The following is a 17,590-nucleotide window of genomic DNA, read 5'->3' as shown; positions in this document are numbered from 1 at the left end:
AAGAATCAGGCAGGATAGTTAGTTATCATTAGTTCAGTGGGTTGACTTAGCAGAAGAATCAAGAGCCTGGGAAGTTAAGTTTACTATATCCTTTTCTTCTTTTCATTTCTTATCACCTAAAATATAAACCCTTTTTGAGGACCGAGGCAAGTTTGGTCTAAGGGAGAGATCATTGGCCTTAAAGTTTGAGGTCCTGAATTCATGTCACAGCTCTAGATTTGACTGTTTATGTTGCCGTGGGCAAGGCAATTAATTCTTTTTGAAACTCAGTTTCCTAATCTGTAAATTGGGGATAATTGTACACAACAAGGTTAGTTGTGGTATGGAACATATGCTTTATAAAGATGAGATGATTATTGTAATCTAGTGATATCTTAGGATCTGGGGTATTCTTACATTGTTAATAAATCATAGATGAATAGAATTCAACAATGGGGAAGAATAGCTAGTCCTATCTCCCATTTAGTGAGAAATTCCATCCATTAAATTTTTTAGATTTCTACAAACTTCGGCCCAATGCTGGTGTGGGAGAGAACCCACCACCTGCCAGGGCAGCCTGTTCTACTGCTAGGCAGTCCTGTTTATTAGGAAAAAAAAATATTGTACGTAGAACTGAAACCTGTGGGCTTTCGTTAACTTCTATCCGTTGGCTCTTTTCTGGTCTTTTGAGCATATGGATTGTAAACAAGTGGTATTAACCCCAGGAAAAGTTCCTGGTCTGGGAGACATGAACCCTGCAAAGGAAAACCTAGTTGCTTTCCTAAATTCTCTCTCTCTCTCTCTCTCTCTCTCTCTCTCTCTCTCTCTCTCTCTCTCACACACACACACACACACACACACACACACACACACACACAGCAGGGGAGAAGACTTAACAAAATGAAAAACAGAATCTGACGTACCTCTGATGTTAAGCTTCTTTAAACAATTGTATTTTTAACTTTAAAAGTTTTCCCAACAGTCATTCTTCCCTCCCCTGCCCACCCCTCCTCCCCTTTAAAAAGCAAATTATTAGACTGAAAGACAATAAAAGGTTATCTTGGATTGAGTGGATGGTTGAATTCCCTTTGGGCCTTTGACTGCTATTCATAAATTATGGGCATTCACGATGCCCTTGATTAAACCGCAGTGTTATTCACTCTGGTCCCATGTGATAGCATGAGCCCAAGTGCGTCTGTGGGCTTTGTTTATTACTTTCCATTTAGAGGAGCCTTAGCATTCTGAGATGGTGACCTATCCCTTTTTAACAGGCCAAAAGCCATGTTAGGGCAGCCCTCTTCTCTAACTCACTTTGCCAGTCTAGCTTCTGGACATGGGAGTGGGTAAATATCACTTGGGTTCCATGAAGAGCATCCTAGATTCTAAGAAGAAGAAAATGGCAGGTCCTCTGGTCCAGCCACCTCTGGCTTGCTGGGAGTTCTCTATACTAATGCAATCACAGGTATAGTAAAAAAACAACACACACACACACACACACACACACAGAAACCATCCCAATTAAAACAAATGCTCGAACCAGGATGGCTCTGAGAAGGATAATCCTATTGAAAAATATGAATAAGAATGGAAATGAAGTGGCCATTAATATGATAGAGAGGTCTCAGGACTGCTCACTTGCTTTGTGTGGGATCTTGGGTAACTAACCTTTAATCTCTAAGGGTCTCGGTTTTCTCACCTGTAAAATGAGAAGGTTGTACTGGATAACATCTAAAGCTCATGATCTTTTGTTTTTTCTTTTTTTGGGCCAGGGCAATGAGGGTTAAGTGACTTGCCCAGGGTCACATAGCTAGTAAGTGTCAAGTGTCTGAAGCCAGATTTGAACTCAGGTCCTCCCGAATCCAGGGCTGGTGCTTTATCCACTGTGCCACCTAGCTGCCCCTGCTCATGATCCTTTACTTTCTGGGCTGTGTGTCCTTCCAAGACCCAGGTTTGATTGTAGGAAGGAGTCTGGGAACAGGTATTGAGAGGATAGTTCTTTGGTCTCTGGAGGTGTTTCATTAATGGGGTCAGAACCATTCTGAGCTGGCTCCAATGGCCGCAGATGGCTCTAGGGTCTTACATAATTTGGTGAGGTCTTCCTAACAGCTTGCGGAGTGGGCTCTGTGGACTTCTCTGTTGCCTTTAGCACCTGCTTTTGTTTTACAGAAGAGCGTCAGTATCGCTGCGAGGACTGTGACCAGCTCTTTGAGTCCAAAACCGAACTAGTGGACCACCAGAAATTCCCCTGCAGCACCCCTCACTCAGCGTTCTCCATGGTGGAGGAAGACTTTCAGCCAAAGCTGGACAGTGAGAGTGACCTCCGGGAAATGCAGGAAATCCAAGAATGTAAAGAGTGTGACCAAGTCTTCCCAGATTTGCAAAGGTTAGAAATGCGATCCCGAGGGACGAGAAGTACAAGTTGGCTTTGCAGTAGTACTTCAGTGCTCCTTGACAAGTGCTGAGAAGTTAGCTGGGTGGGACATTTGGAAAGAACCCATTTTCGGGTTGGTGTGCCAGGGAATTTTTGAAGGATTGCATTGTTACCTGAAAAACACAATGCAGAATATTTTGTGTGTGATCAGGAGATATTTTTGGGTATGAGGCTGGGAATCGAGTTTTGCACTGCTTTTGATAAAGGTTAAATGAGAAGTTGGCCACCTTCTGTTACTGAATGAATTCTGCCTCAACTGAAGACAGCTTTGTGAGAAGTAGAAAATATGGGCTACAGTCTACTTCCCTCTCTCTCCCTCTTTCCTCCCTTCTTTTTCTTTCCCCCTCTCTCTCCCTTGTCCTCTTCCTTCTTTCTTTTTCTCTCCCTCTTTGTCCTTACTGAATTATCATTTTCAGCTGCTATATTGGAGCTTATTGAGTTTCCAATCCATTAAAATCTTTTACCCCTTTTCTGTACACAAATTGTTGCCTAGCCATGTAGCCTTCATCTGGTACCTCTCAAGTTATTCTGTAACTCAATCGTATGACTTTGATTTTATCCCTATCAAGTTTCATTTTATTAGATTTGGCCCATTGTTCAAGCCTGCTGAGATTTTTTTAACCCTAATTTTTTATCTAACATGCAAGCTATCTTTTCTGGCTTTATGTTTTCAAATTTGATCCATCCAAGCCCTTGACAGAATGGTGAATAGAATGAAGAGAATGCAGGCTTGGATTTGGGACAGAGACGGTTTCATTTCTGTCTTTGTATAGAGGCAACTAACTGGTACTGGATCTGGAATCAGAAAGAACAGAGTTCAAATCTAGCCTCAGGCAATTATTAGCTGTGTGTCCTTGGGCAAGTCATTTAACTTATGGCTGTGTGATTCAGTTTCTTCAGCTGTAAAATGGAGATAATAATAACAACCCGTATTTCCCAGGGTGGTTGTAAGGCTCAAATGAGATACAACATATGTAAAGCTTAGCATAGTGCTTGGCACATAGGCGCTATATAAATTCTATCTATCTCATCTTCTTTCATCACCATCACCATCGTCAACACCGTAATTATTATTATATACCCAGTGCCTATGATAGCACTTCAGAATATTGTAAACACTGAATAAACCTTGCTGATTGATCCAGAATAAAGACATAACCTTTCAGCATTAATCCATGAGGACAATTTCTCTAGTCTGATATTAATCATCAGCTTTGTAATTCTTGAACCCACCTAAGGGTACTATCACATGAGCCTATATCTCTCCATCTGGCTCACAAGGTTGTCATGAAGTAGTTTGTCAAATGCCTCACTGAAATGCTGGTATATTGTGTTTACTGAATTTTCCAAATCTCTACCAGTCTGTTAACCTTTAAACAAAATTTTTAAAAATCCTTGACTATAACATGTTTATTTTTTCTCCATGAACCCATATTGTTGGCTTTTGATGGTCACAACTTCTCTTTCTAAATGCCTTTGAACCATTGCAGTAATGATATATCTAGATTTTTTCCTGCTAATTAAGGTCAGGCTCATCAACTAGTAGTTTGAAAAATCCACCTTTTCCCCCAGTCTTTTTGCCAGTCTTTAGTCTTTTAGCACCGCTCCCATTCTTTCCAATTTTTCAAAGATCATCGAAGCAGACCTACAGCTACATCCATAATTTCTTCCAATACTTTAGAATGTACTTTGTCCAGGTGTGGTGAACTGAACTCATTGGCAGTGCCTAGCTTCCTTCCTACCATCTCCTTACTATTCTTGATTTTTAATTCTCTGTTAGCGGTTCTGATTCTAGCCTTCTCTTATCTTTAAACTCTGATTTCCTTTCTCCCACGATCTAGTGTGGGTTAGACCTTGTCAGCCTTTCTCTTCCTTATCTGTCATGGGCTCCAAGATGATGTGGTCACTTCCTCCCAAGATTTCATATCATTCCTACTTTGCAATTAGTTCCTCCTAAATATTAGTCCTTTATTTGCTTACTCTCCCTCTTGAAGGATGTATTAATTGATCACAAAAGTTAATCAAGATAGGTCCAGTTACTCTGATTTTAGAAGAGAGAAAACTCCAGCAGGTTTTTGCATAACTCAAGTTCCCCATGATTCCTAAATCTTGTGTGCCAGGTTTATGGTCTATTTCTAAAACTCATAGTCTCTTTTCATAATCTGCTGGAAGGAATGTCGTTTGCTGCCACCACAGAATGGTTTCTCTTTCTTCCTCCATTGTTTTTCACCCCAATGTTCTCCACCTGGTTTCTCTCTCTGATTCATGGATTACCTCATTGAAATTGATCTTCTCTATATATAATGCCAACCCACCACCCCACTTATCTAATCTCTTCATTTTGAATAAGGTATGTATGTCCTTTCATTGTGGTATTCCAGTCATGAGTCACATCCCATCAAGTCTTAATACCTGTGAGGCCCAATTTACCCCCTTTCATTAAGAAATTTGATAAAGGAAAGGAAGAGAACATGAAATACCAATACCAATTTGGTATTATATATATATTTTCCAAGATTGAACTTGTATTTTGGTGGCTAATTTTAATCCGTAGATTTCTATAGGAAAAAGGCATTTATTATATTCCCCACAAATGAAAAGATCTATTTGAGAGTCTAGAATTTGGACCTTGGTTTCCCCTGCGCTCTCTCCCCCCGCCCCACCTGTGAAATAGATAATCCAAGACATAGAACAGGAATAAAGAATGCCAATATTTATGCATCACACAATCCTAGCAAAATACATACATACACATCACATATCCCCAGTGCCTTGTAGGCAGGAACTCTTTCAGTTTTGAATTTGTACCCCCCTCAATGAGCACAATCACTAGCACTCTGTAGGCACTTAATAAATGATGGTTGATGGATCACAGGGTGTATGGAGGCCATCTCAAGAATTCATTTGAATTATTTAGTCCTCTCAATGCTTTTTTCTTTCTTTTTTGGTCATAAATTATCCATTTTGCCTGCCTAGATAGCACCAAAGCCTTGGATTAGTGGCAAACACCAATTTCACTGTTGACAAGACTAAGGTGTTATTGTTTGTCAAATGAAGAAAACAAAAACACTTCTGCGTCCTTGGTTAAGTTAGGGTAAGGGAAAGTAAGGGAAGGCAAGAAAGGAGGCTAAAAGATTAAAGGAGAAAATAATTAGGAATAAAGGGGGACTTTGGAGGGAGGATAGGGGTAGTGAGGGGAGTAGAGGAATATAGGTAAGACAATCCTAGGGGGATGGAGAGCAAAGAGGAAGGAACTGGATCTGGAATGTGTATGGAAAAACATCCTAGGAATGCACTTGCTTTGTTAAGAAAACTGAACATCCACATAAATATTTATTTGTGTAACTGGTATATGGCTTTTTTTCTGCCACGAACCGGTTGATTGAAACATTTTGTTAGGGTCAATACACTGGATGTGAGGATCACAGAACTAAAAATGAAACAGTTCCTCAAAAAGTGAATACGCTAGTGAGCTAAAAAGTGAATGGTTAACAAATCTAGGTGCTTTCATTCTATTGGGCTACAAAAAGTTCTGTAACTAGAATAAAGCTGATATAGTTCAATTCAATAGAGCAATATATGCATTCATAGACTTGATTTCCTTTTCTATTTCTAATGTCTTCCATATATCATAGAGATACAAATTGTAAAGGAAATTGTTCTGCCCTCCTTGGGTATAATGGAAGCTCTTTATGAAATTGGTGAAGGATCAGACCGAGACCCAGCTAATAGACTGGGCATCCTGCTTTACTATATAGAAGAACTGATTATTTTACCTGCAACAGATTATCAGCATTGTAAGGAACCGCGGAGACTGGCTAGCCCAAAGTATCTGAGCCAGAAATCTCCCTTACAATCCTGCTGAGAAGAAGTCACCCCCACCTCTTCTTGAAGATGTCCCCAGAAGTGGGTAGCTAGAATTGATAGAGTCAATCCATTCCATTTTTTAATAGATTGAATTATGGGGAAGTTTTTCCTTACATGTCAATGAAATGTCCCTCATATCAACTGTCCCCCATTGCACCTAATTCTGTTCACTAAGATCAAATCAACACCTCTAATCTATCTTTCCTAGAGCAGCCATTCAGATACTTGAAGACAGGTAGCATTTCTTCCCTTAGTCATATAATAAACAGCTATGAATGACAATAGTAATAATAACAATTATAGTGATGATGATGATAGATGGATAGATGGCATTGGTAGAGCACTTAAACACATAACAAATATTTTATCCTCAGAACAACCCTGGGAGGTAAGTGCTACTATAATGCTCATTTTACAGATGAGGAAACTGAGGCAGAGGTTATGTGACTTGCCCAGGGTCATCTAGCTAGTAAAGTTCAGTGCTTTTTAAATCATGCTATACTAGTTGCAGTTAAGCTATAGGAGAGGCCATCAGGACTAACTCCCTTTATGTTACAAATGAGGAAACTGAGGCCCAGAGAACTAAAATGACTTGTTCAAGTCACACAAGTGGTAACAGCTAATAGTTAACCTGTGCATAGTACTTTAAGTTTGCCAAGCACTTTACATGTGGTATCTCATTTGAATCTTACAACAACCCTTTGAGGTGGGTTTTATTATCATATCCGGTTTATGAGTGGAACCTAGGGTCTTGTAGTTATTAGGATCTGAAGCTGGACTTGAATTCAGGTCTTCCTGAATCCAAGTTAGTGATCTGTCCACTGTGCCATCTTGTCTTCAAGTCTAGTTATGCCAGGCTTCCTTCTAATTGATAGAGCCAGTATTTAAATCGAAAGCCAGTGAAATTTTCTCTGTGTCATGCTAGTCTTCTTTTTATAAGTGGTGTTATAACAGGACAAAAGCGACCAAAACCAAATATCAGTAGTATGATGCTTATGCATGATAGACTTTTTGGAGGTTGGTGTCATGGCATTTCTTCCTTATCCATGCTAATTCCATGCTTTCTGTACCTCAGTGGAAACTGCACATTGTGGATCTAGTTATATATCATAGATTTTCAGGGCTCTCAAATTAACATTAATTGGTGATATTTGGAAGTCACATGGCTATGAAGAAGAGAAAAAAGTTAATTTCAATATGGGCCAGTTCATCCACTAACCTGGGAAAACCTCACACTTCACGATAGGCTGCAGCCTCTTGTTTGTATTTGTCATCAGACATGGAGTTGAGAAAACATCCCAAGTTTCTGAGAAGCTCCTGACCCTGTATCTTTCGTCTCAGTTGGCCATCTGAGTTCTTATTCATGTAAAGACTGCCATTTTTTTCCTCTTTCTCTTCCCTAATGTCTCAGTTCATCTCAGCTCATATTTTCCTTTCTTTCCAGGGTCATTTTGGGAAATTGCCTTTTTGCTGCCAACTTAGTTTCCCATATGGCGATAAGGATGGAAACAAAAGGGCTTTCTTCACCCAAAGACAGACACACATTAATGAACGAGTGCCTCATTACATGTTCTTAAATTTCCTCTGTTTGAGTGTTTGTAGTTGAATTAAGTGAGTCTTAGCAGCACGTGCTCCTGTCAGGATCCTGCACAGGAAGGAGACCCAGAACAAGGAGTCGATTGTCCGCTGTGCCCATAGGTTGGCAGATGACCCAGTGGTGGAAGGGGCCGAGGATAACGCTTCACTGTATCAGCCATTCGAGATGCATTTCTCTGCATTTGTTTCTAGCTTGACTATTTGGAGTACTACCTCCTCATGACCCCATGTTTCCTCCTTATCTTATTTTGTTTTAAGTGAGATCATTTGAATCATCTAACTGTTGATTTGTAGTGTGTGAGCTTTTCCTTCCTTCCTTCCTTCCTTCCTTCCTTCCTTCCTTCCTTCCTTCCTTCCTTCCTTCCTTCCTTCCTTCCTTCCTTCCTTCCTTCCTTCCTTTCTTTCTTTTTCTTTTTTTTGCATGGTCTGTTATTCAAATAAAATTTTTTCCCCTCAACAGCCTGGAGAAACACATGTTGTCACATACGGAAGAGAGAGAATACAAGTGTGATCAGTGTCCCAAGGCATTTAACTGGAAGTCCAACTTAATTCGCCACCAGATGTCACATGATAGTGGAAAGCACTACGAATGCGAGAATTGTGCCAAGGTACCGTGAATTTGTAGGCTATTTGGCCTCTATCTATAATCCTGCCCCTTCTTCATCCATCACTTGCCATGCTATATAAAAACAGGCCCCGAGTAGAGAAACGATAAATACCTCAGAAAAGGAAGATAGAGTGGAGGACGCTAAAAGGCATTTGTATAGTGAAGAAAAGCACTTAGTGGGCATGAGGAAGGCAGGTCTTAATGGTGAGCTCCAGGATGAGGCTCCTGACTTGTCTACTCTGGTCATGGCATGGGACTATTTTACAGAATTATGTGCTGTGAACGTATGGTCCATTCTGCATGATTCTGCATCGTACATCTATGCATGCACACACATGGGCACACACATATACATGCTTCCTCTGTTTAGACACTGCTTCCCCTCAAGAGAATATAAGCTCCCTGAAGGCAAGAAGTATTTTTCATTTTGTCCATGCATTCATTTCTGTCTCTGCATCCTTGACACTGAGCACAGTGACTTACATTTAAACATATTTAATCACTACTTTGTAGGGACCAATTTTTAATAGGGGAGTGTTAGCTAAGTGGCTTGCTGCAATATTGGGGCAAGGAAGGAGACCAGCAGCCTCCCTCAAAACAGAATAGGATTTATTTTAACAAGAATGAACTTAAAAAAACCCCACAAACAGGATCAGTAGGATCAAGGGAAAGGAAATAAAATGGGGAAAGGGAAATTATACAACCTGAAGAAATACCACCGCCCAGGAATCAGCTGAGAATACACAGCAGAGCTCCTGTCGCCTTCCAGAGTCCAGCTAGAATGGCAAATTCTCCTCCTCCAATCCCAGAACCCCCCCCAGCCCCCAGCCAATGGGAGGGCTGCTCTGACAGGCACATGACTGCCCTCACTAGGCTTCCAATCCTTATAATTTTGCCAGGCCCATGTAGGTGTCTCCAGTGGTGATGACATGAGGAGCCAGCACCATGGCAACAGCTACAACCAGTGGGTGGAGCACCATGCAGTTTGCAGAGCCCCAGGCCAGTGGGCTCCGATGCATAAAAACCTCAAATAACAATTAATTCTTTGCTTCTTGGATTGGCCTTCTGAACCAGCTTAGCACGCACAGTTAATATATACTATTCATGCACGTGTTAGATAAGTGTATTTATTGACAAGGGCAGCTAGGCCGCTCAGTGGATTGACCGCTGGGTCTGGAGTCAGGAAGATTCATCTTCCTGAGTTCAAATCTGGCCTCAGACACTAGCTACGTGATCCTGGGCAAGTTACTTAACCCTATTTGCCTCAGTTTCCTCATCTATAAATTGAGCCGGAGGAGGAAATGGCAAAGCACTCTAGAATCTTTTCCAAGAAAACCCCAAATGAAATCACAAGGAATTAGACATGACTAAGTGACTGAACAGCATCATTCATTGAGATATTATTTGTACATTTATAAATAAATGCCATATATGTCAAAATGCACATGTGTATGTGCCTCATATACTATAAGTGCTTGATAAATGCTTATTGTTTGCCATATAATGTATGCATATTTAATAGTGACAATAGCATCTGGCATTTATGTAGCACTTTAAGGTTTACAAAGTGTCCTTTAATATATATTATTTCATTTGATACTAACAACAGCCCTATGAGGTAGGTGCTATTATTATCCCTCTTTAACAGTTGAGGAAACTGAGGCAGAGAGAAATTAAAGGTCTTTTTCAGGGTCTTTCAGCTAATACGTGTCTGAGGTAGAATTTTAACTCAGGTCTTTGTGACTTCAAGTCCTGTACTATATGCATTGTCCTGTCCAGTCTTCCTTCTCAAAAATAGTTTGCATTTGTATATGGATATATTATATGTATAGTACACATATATTATATATAAAATATATCTATAAAAATACATGTTCACAGAAATGGCCAATTTTATAGTATATGCATATATTAGCAGTTTTATAATAGATGCATGTATTAGACAGCAATTATATAATATGATTATATTAAGTAGGAATTATACAACATATACATATATATTCATCATATAATTTTTAGATAATATTTATATAATGCATGCATTATTAGATAGCAATATATAATATAGGGATGTGTTAGACATTAATTATATAATATATGCACTTATTAGACATGTGAATACAACATCAGACTTGAAGTAGAGAAGATGTGAGTTCAAATCCTGTCTCATACATCTACCAGTTGTGTGACCCTGGGCAAGTTATTTAACCTCTGTCTGCCTCAGTTTCCTCATCTGAAAACTGGAACAAATGATAGCACCTATCTCCCAGGGTTGTTGTGAGGATCAAGTGAGATAACATTCAAAGCACTTTGTTAAGAAAAAAGTGCTGAATAGAGGTTGTTATTATTATTATTATTACTATTATTTTCATATGTAACTTTTAAAATTAGAAACTTGTGAGGAAGTAAACAAGTTTTATGATACTGGAAATGGGCATTAAAGATGTTTTCTATACAGGTTCCTGCGTGATTTGATTTGATTTGGCCACTGTCCTAGAAGGCTAATCCAATAAGCACTTACTGATTAAATATGTATAAATATAAGGCACTGTGCTCAATGTTAAGGATGCAGAGACAAAAATGAATACTGCATCATCACTGACTTTACCTTTTACCAGGGGTTGAGGGGAAAGGGCAGGGAGTAAGCTATAACATCTAAACAGAAAGATACACATAGAATAATTTGAGATGGGAAGGAAAGTGCTTTTAATACATGGAGCAGGAAAAGACCCATTGATTTGATTCTTGAAGAAGGCTTGTGATTCTCAGTACAGGGAGGCGGGAGGATGTTCGAAGAAGTGTAGATGGGATCCTAAACAGGCTAGTTTGACTCAAGCATAGCATGTCTACAAGGGAAGAATGTTTCCCCAAATTGCAAAGAGAGTTCTGTACAAATAAATCCATCAGATCTCCTCCATTCTATCCAAAGCAAAATGCAAAACAGTCCTTAAATTAAGGAAGTGTCCGGTGGCTCCTGGGCATTTATGGAAGTAGCTGTGACTGAGGAAGTCAGAGATAACAGCACTTGTTATTTTCCCAGTTTTGCTCTCATATATAAAAAACACCAAGATTTGACAGGATGTGTCTCTGGAGATGTCCGGGACCCTTGACGGGTTCAGGGAGACAAGGAGATATTTGGATTCCATTTCCCAAGGGAACTTCAGAACATCTTGAGTCCATGTACATTTTTACCTCTGGAGTTGTCCTGAGAGAGACTGTGAGGTCTTGGTTTTAAAATGATTTTGATAATTGCATTTCACAGAATCGGTTTCCTTTATAATCCTACATATTTCATTTTATGCATCTGAAAAGTATGATCCCTTAGTAGGAGATATGTGGGCTTCACCAGGCTTGCCAAAGGCTCTGTGACATGGCCAAACTTGTAAAAACATGCCTCATTCTAGAAATGACCAAGCTGAGTCCTGAAGAGTTTAAGTGTCTTGTTCACAGTCCCATAGGCAGATCCAGCTTCACACCAGTTTTCTTTAGGCAATTCCATGCTCCTTCCCAGAAGAAGGCCATTGCTGGTCATTACAGCTTTCCGAGGGACCCCCCTTTTTAGATGGGGTTGGGGGCCATTTGGTCAAAGCCCCAGTGCTCTCCTGTGTATTGTGTCAGTGCTATGCGGACCTGGGGGAAAGCGAGGACGGATGCTCAGCCCTAGAACTTCTTAAAAGAATGGAGGGAGGTGCTGGCGGCCCACTCATGAAATCCCATTGTCTTTTGGTTTTTGGCAGGGGGTGGGGGGAAGGCATCAGCAAAGTCAGCCTTAACACCCTCTGTTGTGTTGGTTCTGGCCCTTTGGCTCTATATTTGACTTAAATTTCTTGATTAATCAGCACTCATTTCCTAGCAGGTTTTCACGGACCCTAGCAACCTCCAGAGGCACATTCGCTCCCAGCATGTCGGAGCCCGGGCCCATGCATGCCCGGAGTGTGGCAAAACATTTGCCACATCGTCAGGCCTCAAACAGCACAAGCACATCCACAGCAGTGTGAAGCCCTTCATCTGTAAGTCAGTCCTTCACTCCCCTGGTCTGCCCCTCTAAATGGGTCTGTCTCTCTCTCAAAGTCATTGTCATGGGGTGGAATGGGGTGAAGGATGGGTACTTATAACCCCCTACGCCCGGCTGGTCAGTGTGTGTGTGTGTGTGTGTGTGTGTGTGTGTGTGTGTGTGTGTGTGTGTGTGTGTGTGTGTGTGTGTATAATAGTTTTCTCCTCCCTCAGATTTGTTTGCTGTGTTCCCTTGAAAGCCCCTAGGGACCCTTCTTTCTGATGAAATCAGTAGCACGAGGGAGCATGTAGACAACTGGGGGAAGAATAGAAGTGTTTCTGTAATAAAAAAGGCAGGCCTCAAAGGGATTCGGGCTGGAGCCAGCCAGCCCAAGGGAGCTCAGATTGTAAATCTTCCTCATTTTGGAAAACAATAAATATAAAAGATCTTGTGAATTGAGATGAGATGATGTGCCGGACAGGCATCTGCCTTATTTTCTTTGAACAGAATTCCTTAAATCTAACAATCTAGACACCTCTGTCCATTTAAACATTTAAAATCAGATTCCTGGTATTCCTCAAAAATATGCAAATGTTCATTGTGATGGATAGATTGTGCCACTTATCCCCCCCCCACCAAAGACTACTTTAAAAGGAAAGCTTTATGGGAGCCACATATTATTAGCACATCATCTCATTCTTGAAATCTCTTGCTCTGATCACCTTCTTTTAGCTTCAAGGTTAAAGGATCAATGACTTAGAACTGGGAAGGACTTTAAAAGCTATCTGATCCAACCTTTTCATTTTACAGAAAAGGAAACCGAGGACCGGGGAGGTCATGACTTGCTCAGGGATGTACAGGGTAATAGGCATCAGAGGCAGCATTTGGACCCATGTCTGTTCTCTCTTTCCCAGGAACCTTTTGAGCTGTGCTTCAAGGAAGGTTGAAATTGTTGCCTCCCATTAACTTATGTCTTTTAGCTAGTTTTAATCAATGCACAAGCATTTATCAAGTGCTTCCTATGTGCTACCTGGAAAATGGGGGCTTATTGGTAAAATGGACATTGAGGATACAGAAGCCAAAAAAAAGTCCCTACCCTCAAAGGACTTCCATTCTAATGGGTGAAATGGCATGTTGATCCCTACCTATCCCCAGTGTCCTTAGCATCATGGTGTTGAAAAGCAATCAGTCAATCAGCAAGCCTTTATTAAGTGTCCACTACCCACCAGGCACCATGGTAAGCACTGGGTAAACAAGATACTCAGATGTTTCCTGTTCATCTGAGCTGTAGCAACTCTGCCCAGCTGTGGCTAGAAGGTAAGTCCTAGTTGTATGTGGAGTTGGGGTGGTCAGGCTGAGGCTGTTTTCTGCCCCAAATGCATTTGGAGGCTTCTGAAATATGATTATGACATGGAATCATCTTTAGAGGAGATTCATTCTGTCAGGGCATCAGCTTTTGGTCTTTTATCATATGGTGGTTTGTAGTGCAGACTTTCAATTCAATTTAACAAGAGTTTGTTAGATGCCTACTACATGCTGTGCAGTGTGTCAAGGGCTGAAGATGCAGATAAAAACATTCTGCTGCAAAGGAAACAATGATGAGAGTATTGGAAAAATGAAGGGCAAAAAAGAGAGAGATTCTAAGGGGCTTGCTTCCATAGGGCCATAGATAGCTAGTGGGGACCTCAAAGTCCCTCTGGTTCAAACCCCCTTATTTGACAGATAAAGAGACTAAAGCTCAGCAACTTTCAGTGATTTGTCCAAGGTCAGGGGTGGTATTTGAATCCAGGTTTCCCCACTTTAGAGCCATCATTTATTTATTCATTTATCTATCTATCTATCTATCATCCATCCATCCATCTATCTATCTATCTATCTATCTATCTATCTATCTATCTATCTATCTATCTATCTATCTATCTGTCTGTCTGTCTGTCTCTGTCAATCTATCTGTCTGTCTATGTATCTATGTTTGCTGTGCCACACACACTCTTCTTTGGTCACTGAGGCTGCCCTCCCTTCTATTTCTAAGAGCTTAGAGACATCTTTCTCTTTCCTAACGTTCCTATCATCCCGTTTGGTTCCAAATTTCTTTGGCTTTCTGAGGAACAGAACAGACCTGGGTTCAAATCGTGCCTCTGATGCTTATTACTACTTGGGAGACTTTCAAAAGGCAGGGGAAGTAGATTGAGTGTACAATGGGAGTTTGAGAATTCTTGTCTCTAGCTTGTAATGCCCTAAGAATTCATAGGGGTATGGGATACTAGTGCAGGTCATTCATTTCTGTTTCACTTTTTGGTCAAAGATATAATCCAAAGCAGTGGATTATCAATTCATTTGTCAATAACCAATTGAAAAAAAACTCAGAACACGGTGATTCCATTCACCCAATATTCCCGGAACTGTGCTTCCAGTTGTACTGGGATCAAGTATTCCATTTGAGAGTGTGCAGTCTTTTTCTAATAAAATCAAATAAACTGTTTCCCATTAATGCATTCTCAGTAATCACCAGGAAATTTACCCAGCAACGGCAGTCCCCAAGTACAAAGTATGACAGGGCCCCAAGAATAATTACGAATAATAGCCGTGTAATTGCAGAACAAAAGGATTGAAAAATCAGGAGTTGGGGCTGGGGGTTTGTAGAGCAGAGGAGGGTCACCTAAAGTTGATATCTGTTTCTCGACAAACGGCCACACACCACGATTGAGCCCACTGGTCTGTTTATGGCAACTGTCTCTTATTACAATGTCCCGCCCAAGCTTGAGTGAAAACTCACCAACACGAAGGTAATTACTTGCTGACTACCTCAAATGCGCCAGCCTCCCCAAATAGAAACCACATGCCATAATAGGCGGGATCGATTCAAAATAAGCCTTAATTTGTTTAATAAGTAGAAAATATGCAACTTTAGCTGCAAGCTAATTCCTTGTTCCCCTCTCCCCGAAGATTTCAGAAGAGAGGGCCCTTTGGCATCAGTTAGGCGGATGCGACTTGGAGGCATGGTGGTTTGTGGTAGGCAAGGTCTCCCAAGCGATGAAAACCTCAGAGGGGAGAAGAAACATTGTACATTTGTGAGGTTCTAGGATGTGAGAGACAGATCCGTGCAAAAATAAGGTGCAAGTAGAGAAGTCAAATGCACCTGATGTAACCCCAATATGTAGAAGATATCACTTTTCCTAAGCCACTCCAGCTATGAAATATTAAGGGAAAATATTACTGGGAAGGGAGGCCACATTGAAAACAAGAGATCATCTGGGAAAATGGCAAACTTTTAAAAATTTCCTAACTGGGAGGTCTACCCACTGGTGGGCTTCTCTTTAAAAAGGAGGCCTGAAGGGACCAGGTGTGTGGCTCTTTAAATGGATTTTCACAGTCCCAAAGGCAGGCTCTTTCTAGCTCTGTGGCTAGCCCTGTAGCTGTGGAGGGATGATTGTAGTGATAACCCAAATTTATATATTCTTCTCTAAGTACAGCAGCCGTGTGAGGCAGTACAGATGTTTTACAGATGAGGAGATTCAGAAGAGCTAAGCAACTGGACAAGTCAGTCCTTCAGTGAGGAAGTATGTCAGAGCAAGGGCACAGAATTGTAGATTAAAGCAGGAAGGGACCTCAGGGGTGATCTCGTCCAGCACCTCGTTTTACAGATGCAGAAACCAAGCCTGGGAGAGAGGATGCGATGTTCACAAGGACCCACAGAGGATAGGCCACCAGAGCCTCAGATGCCAAATCTAGGGATCTTTTGTAGCATGTCTTAATCTCAATTAAATCAATTCCTGTTTTTTTAAAAGGATGATTTCATCAGTGAGGGGAATCCCTGCTGCAGAAACTCCCTCTACTAAGGAAAATCAGCAATTCCTTTGAAATTTATGTTGAGAGGTACTTGGGTGAACCCAGAGATTAGGTTTCTTCCTGAGAGTCACATAGCTAATACAAGTCAGAGCAAGACTCCAACCCAGATCTTTGACTGGATGTTACAACATGCTGTGCCTCTAAGGCTGATGTTAAATATTGTATTTGCCAAATTTTAGCCATTTCTATTGTAAGGTTCTAAGAGTGTGAACCCAATCTTGTTAAGTATTTAAAGTATTTATTTTGTTTTGGTTTTTGGTTTGTTTTGGTGAGGCAATTGGGGTTGAGTGACTTTCCCAAGGTCACACAGTTAGTAAGTGTCAAGTGTCTGAGGTCAAATTTGAACTGGGGTCCTCCTGACTTCAGGGCTGGTGCTCTCTCCACTGTGCCACCTGGCTGCCCCTATTTTAAACATTTAAATCAGAATCTTGGTAATGTTTGCTGTTTGGGATGACTTACAGATGACATTCATTTTTATGGAATTTTAGGATGATGATGGTGATCATAGCCATCACCATAACAACTGCAATGATAATAACAACTAGCCTTTATAAAGGGCTTTTTTTTTAAAGTGAGGCAATTGGGGTTAAGTGACTTATTCAGGGTCACACAGCTAGTAAGTGTTAAGCGTCTGAGGCCAGATTTGAACTCAGGTACTCCTGACTCCAGGGCTGGTGCTCTATCCACTGTGCCACCTAGCTGCCCCCTATAAAGGGCTTTTAATTAGCAAAATGCTTTGCATATGTTATTGCCTCTGATCCTCTCAATACCCCTTTGAGATAGGTGCTGTTGTTACCCACATTGAAGACTTAGAGCAGGAAAAATCCTTGGAGATCACTGATTCCATCCTGCTGATTTTACAGATGAGAAAACTGAGGCATGTAGGGAGCTTAGGTGATTTGCCCAGGGTTACACAGCTATTAAGTATCTGAGTTCAAATCTGTGTCTCTCTTCACTACTTGAAGCTGTCTCTTTAAATGCTTTCACTTTTGAGCACACCCAAGAGGCACCTGAATAATCTGATTATTTTTCTTCAGCCTAATAATTCGTTTATTTATACTTGGTGAGACATGTAGACATTTTGAGTGAAATAAGATAGAGTTATTTTATGGCTCTTACTTGGAGTGTGTGTAGTCCTTTGATTTCAGTCAAAGTGTGAGTTTTATTTGAGAGGAGATTATTATTTTTAAAAAATTATAATTATAAAAAATTGCCCTGATGTTTGAGTTTTTAAAATGACTTTGGTTCAATAGGTCATCAGTCAAAT

At 40.7% G+C, this 17,590-nt stretch overlaps 1 protein-coding gene across 1 annotated transcript in view; it reads left to right on the top strand.

Moving 5' to 3' along the window:
- Positions 1 to 17,590, top strand: part of MECOM (MDS1 and EVI1 complex locus) — a 712,085-nt gene that overhangs the window by 659,496 nt on the left and 34,999 nt on the right. The window contains exons 5-7 of the mRNA XM_043994868.1: positions 2,146 to 2,362; positions 8,334 to 8,481; positions 12,334 to 12,490. Of these exons, the coding sequence (XP_043850803.1) occupies positions 2,146 to 2,362; positions 8,334 to 8,481; positions 12,334 to 12,490 (522 nt within the window). The remainder of the gene's footprint in view (positions 1 to 2,145; positions 2,363 to 8,333; positions 8,482 to 12,333; positions 12,491 to 17,590) is intronic.

Source organism: Dromiciops gliroides, chromosome 3, assembly GCF_019393635.1.
Source record: "Dromiciops gliroides isolate mDroGli1 chromosome 3, mDroGli1.pri, whole genome shotgun sequence".
Classification (NCBI taxonomy): Eukaryota; Metazoa; Chordata; class Mammalia; order Microbiotheria; family Microbiotheriidae; genus Dromiciops; species Dromiciops gliroides.
Note: the sequence above shows the minus strand (reverse complement) of the source record. Positions and strands in the feature narration are given on the sequence as shown.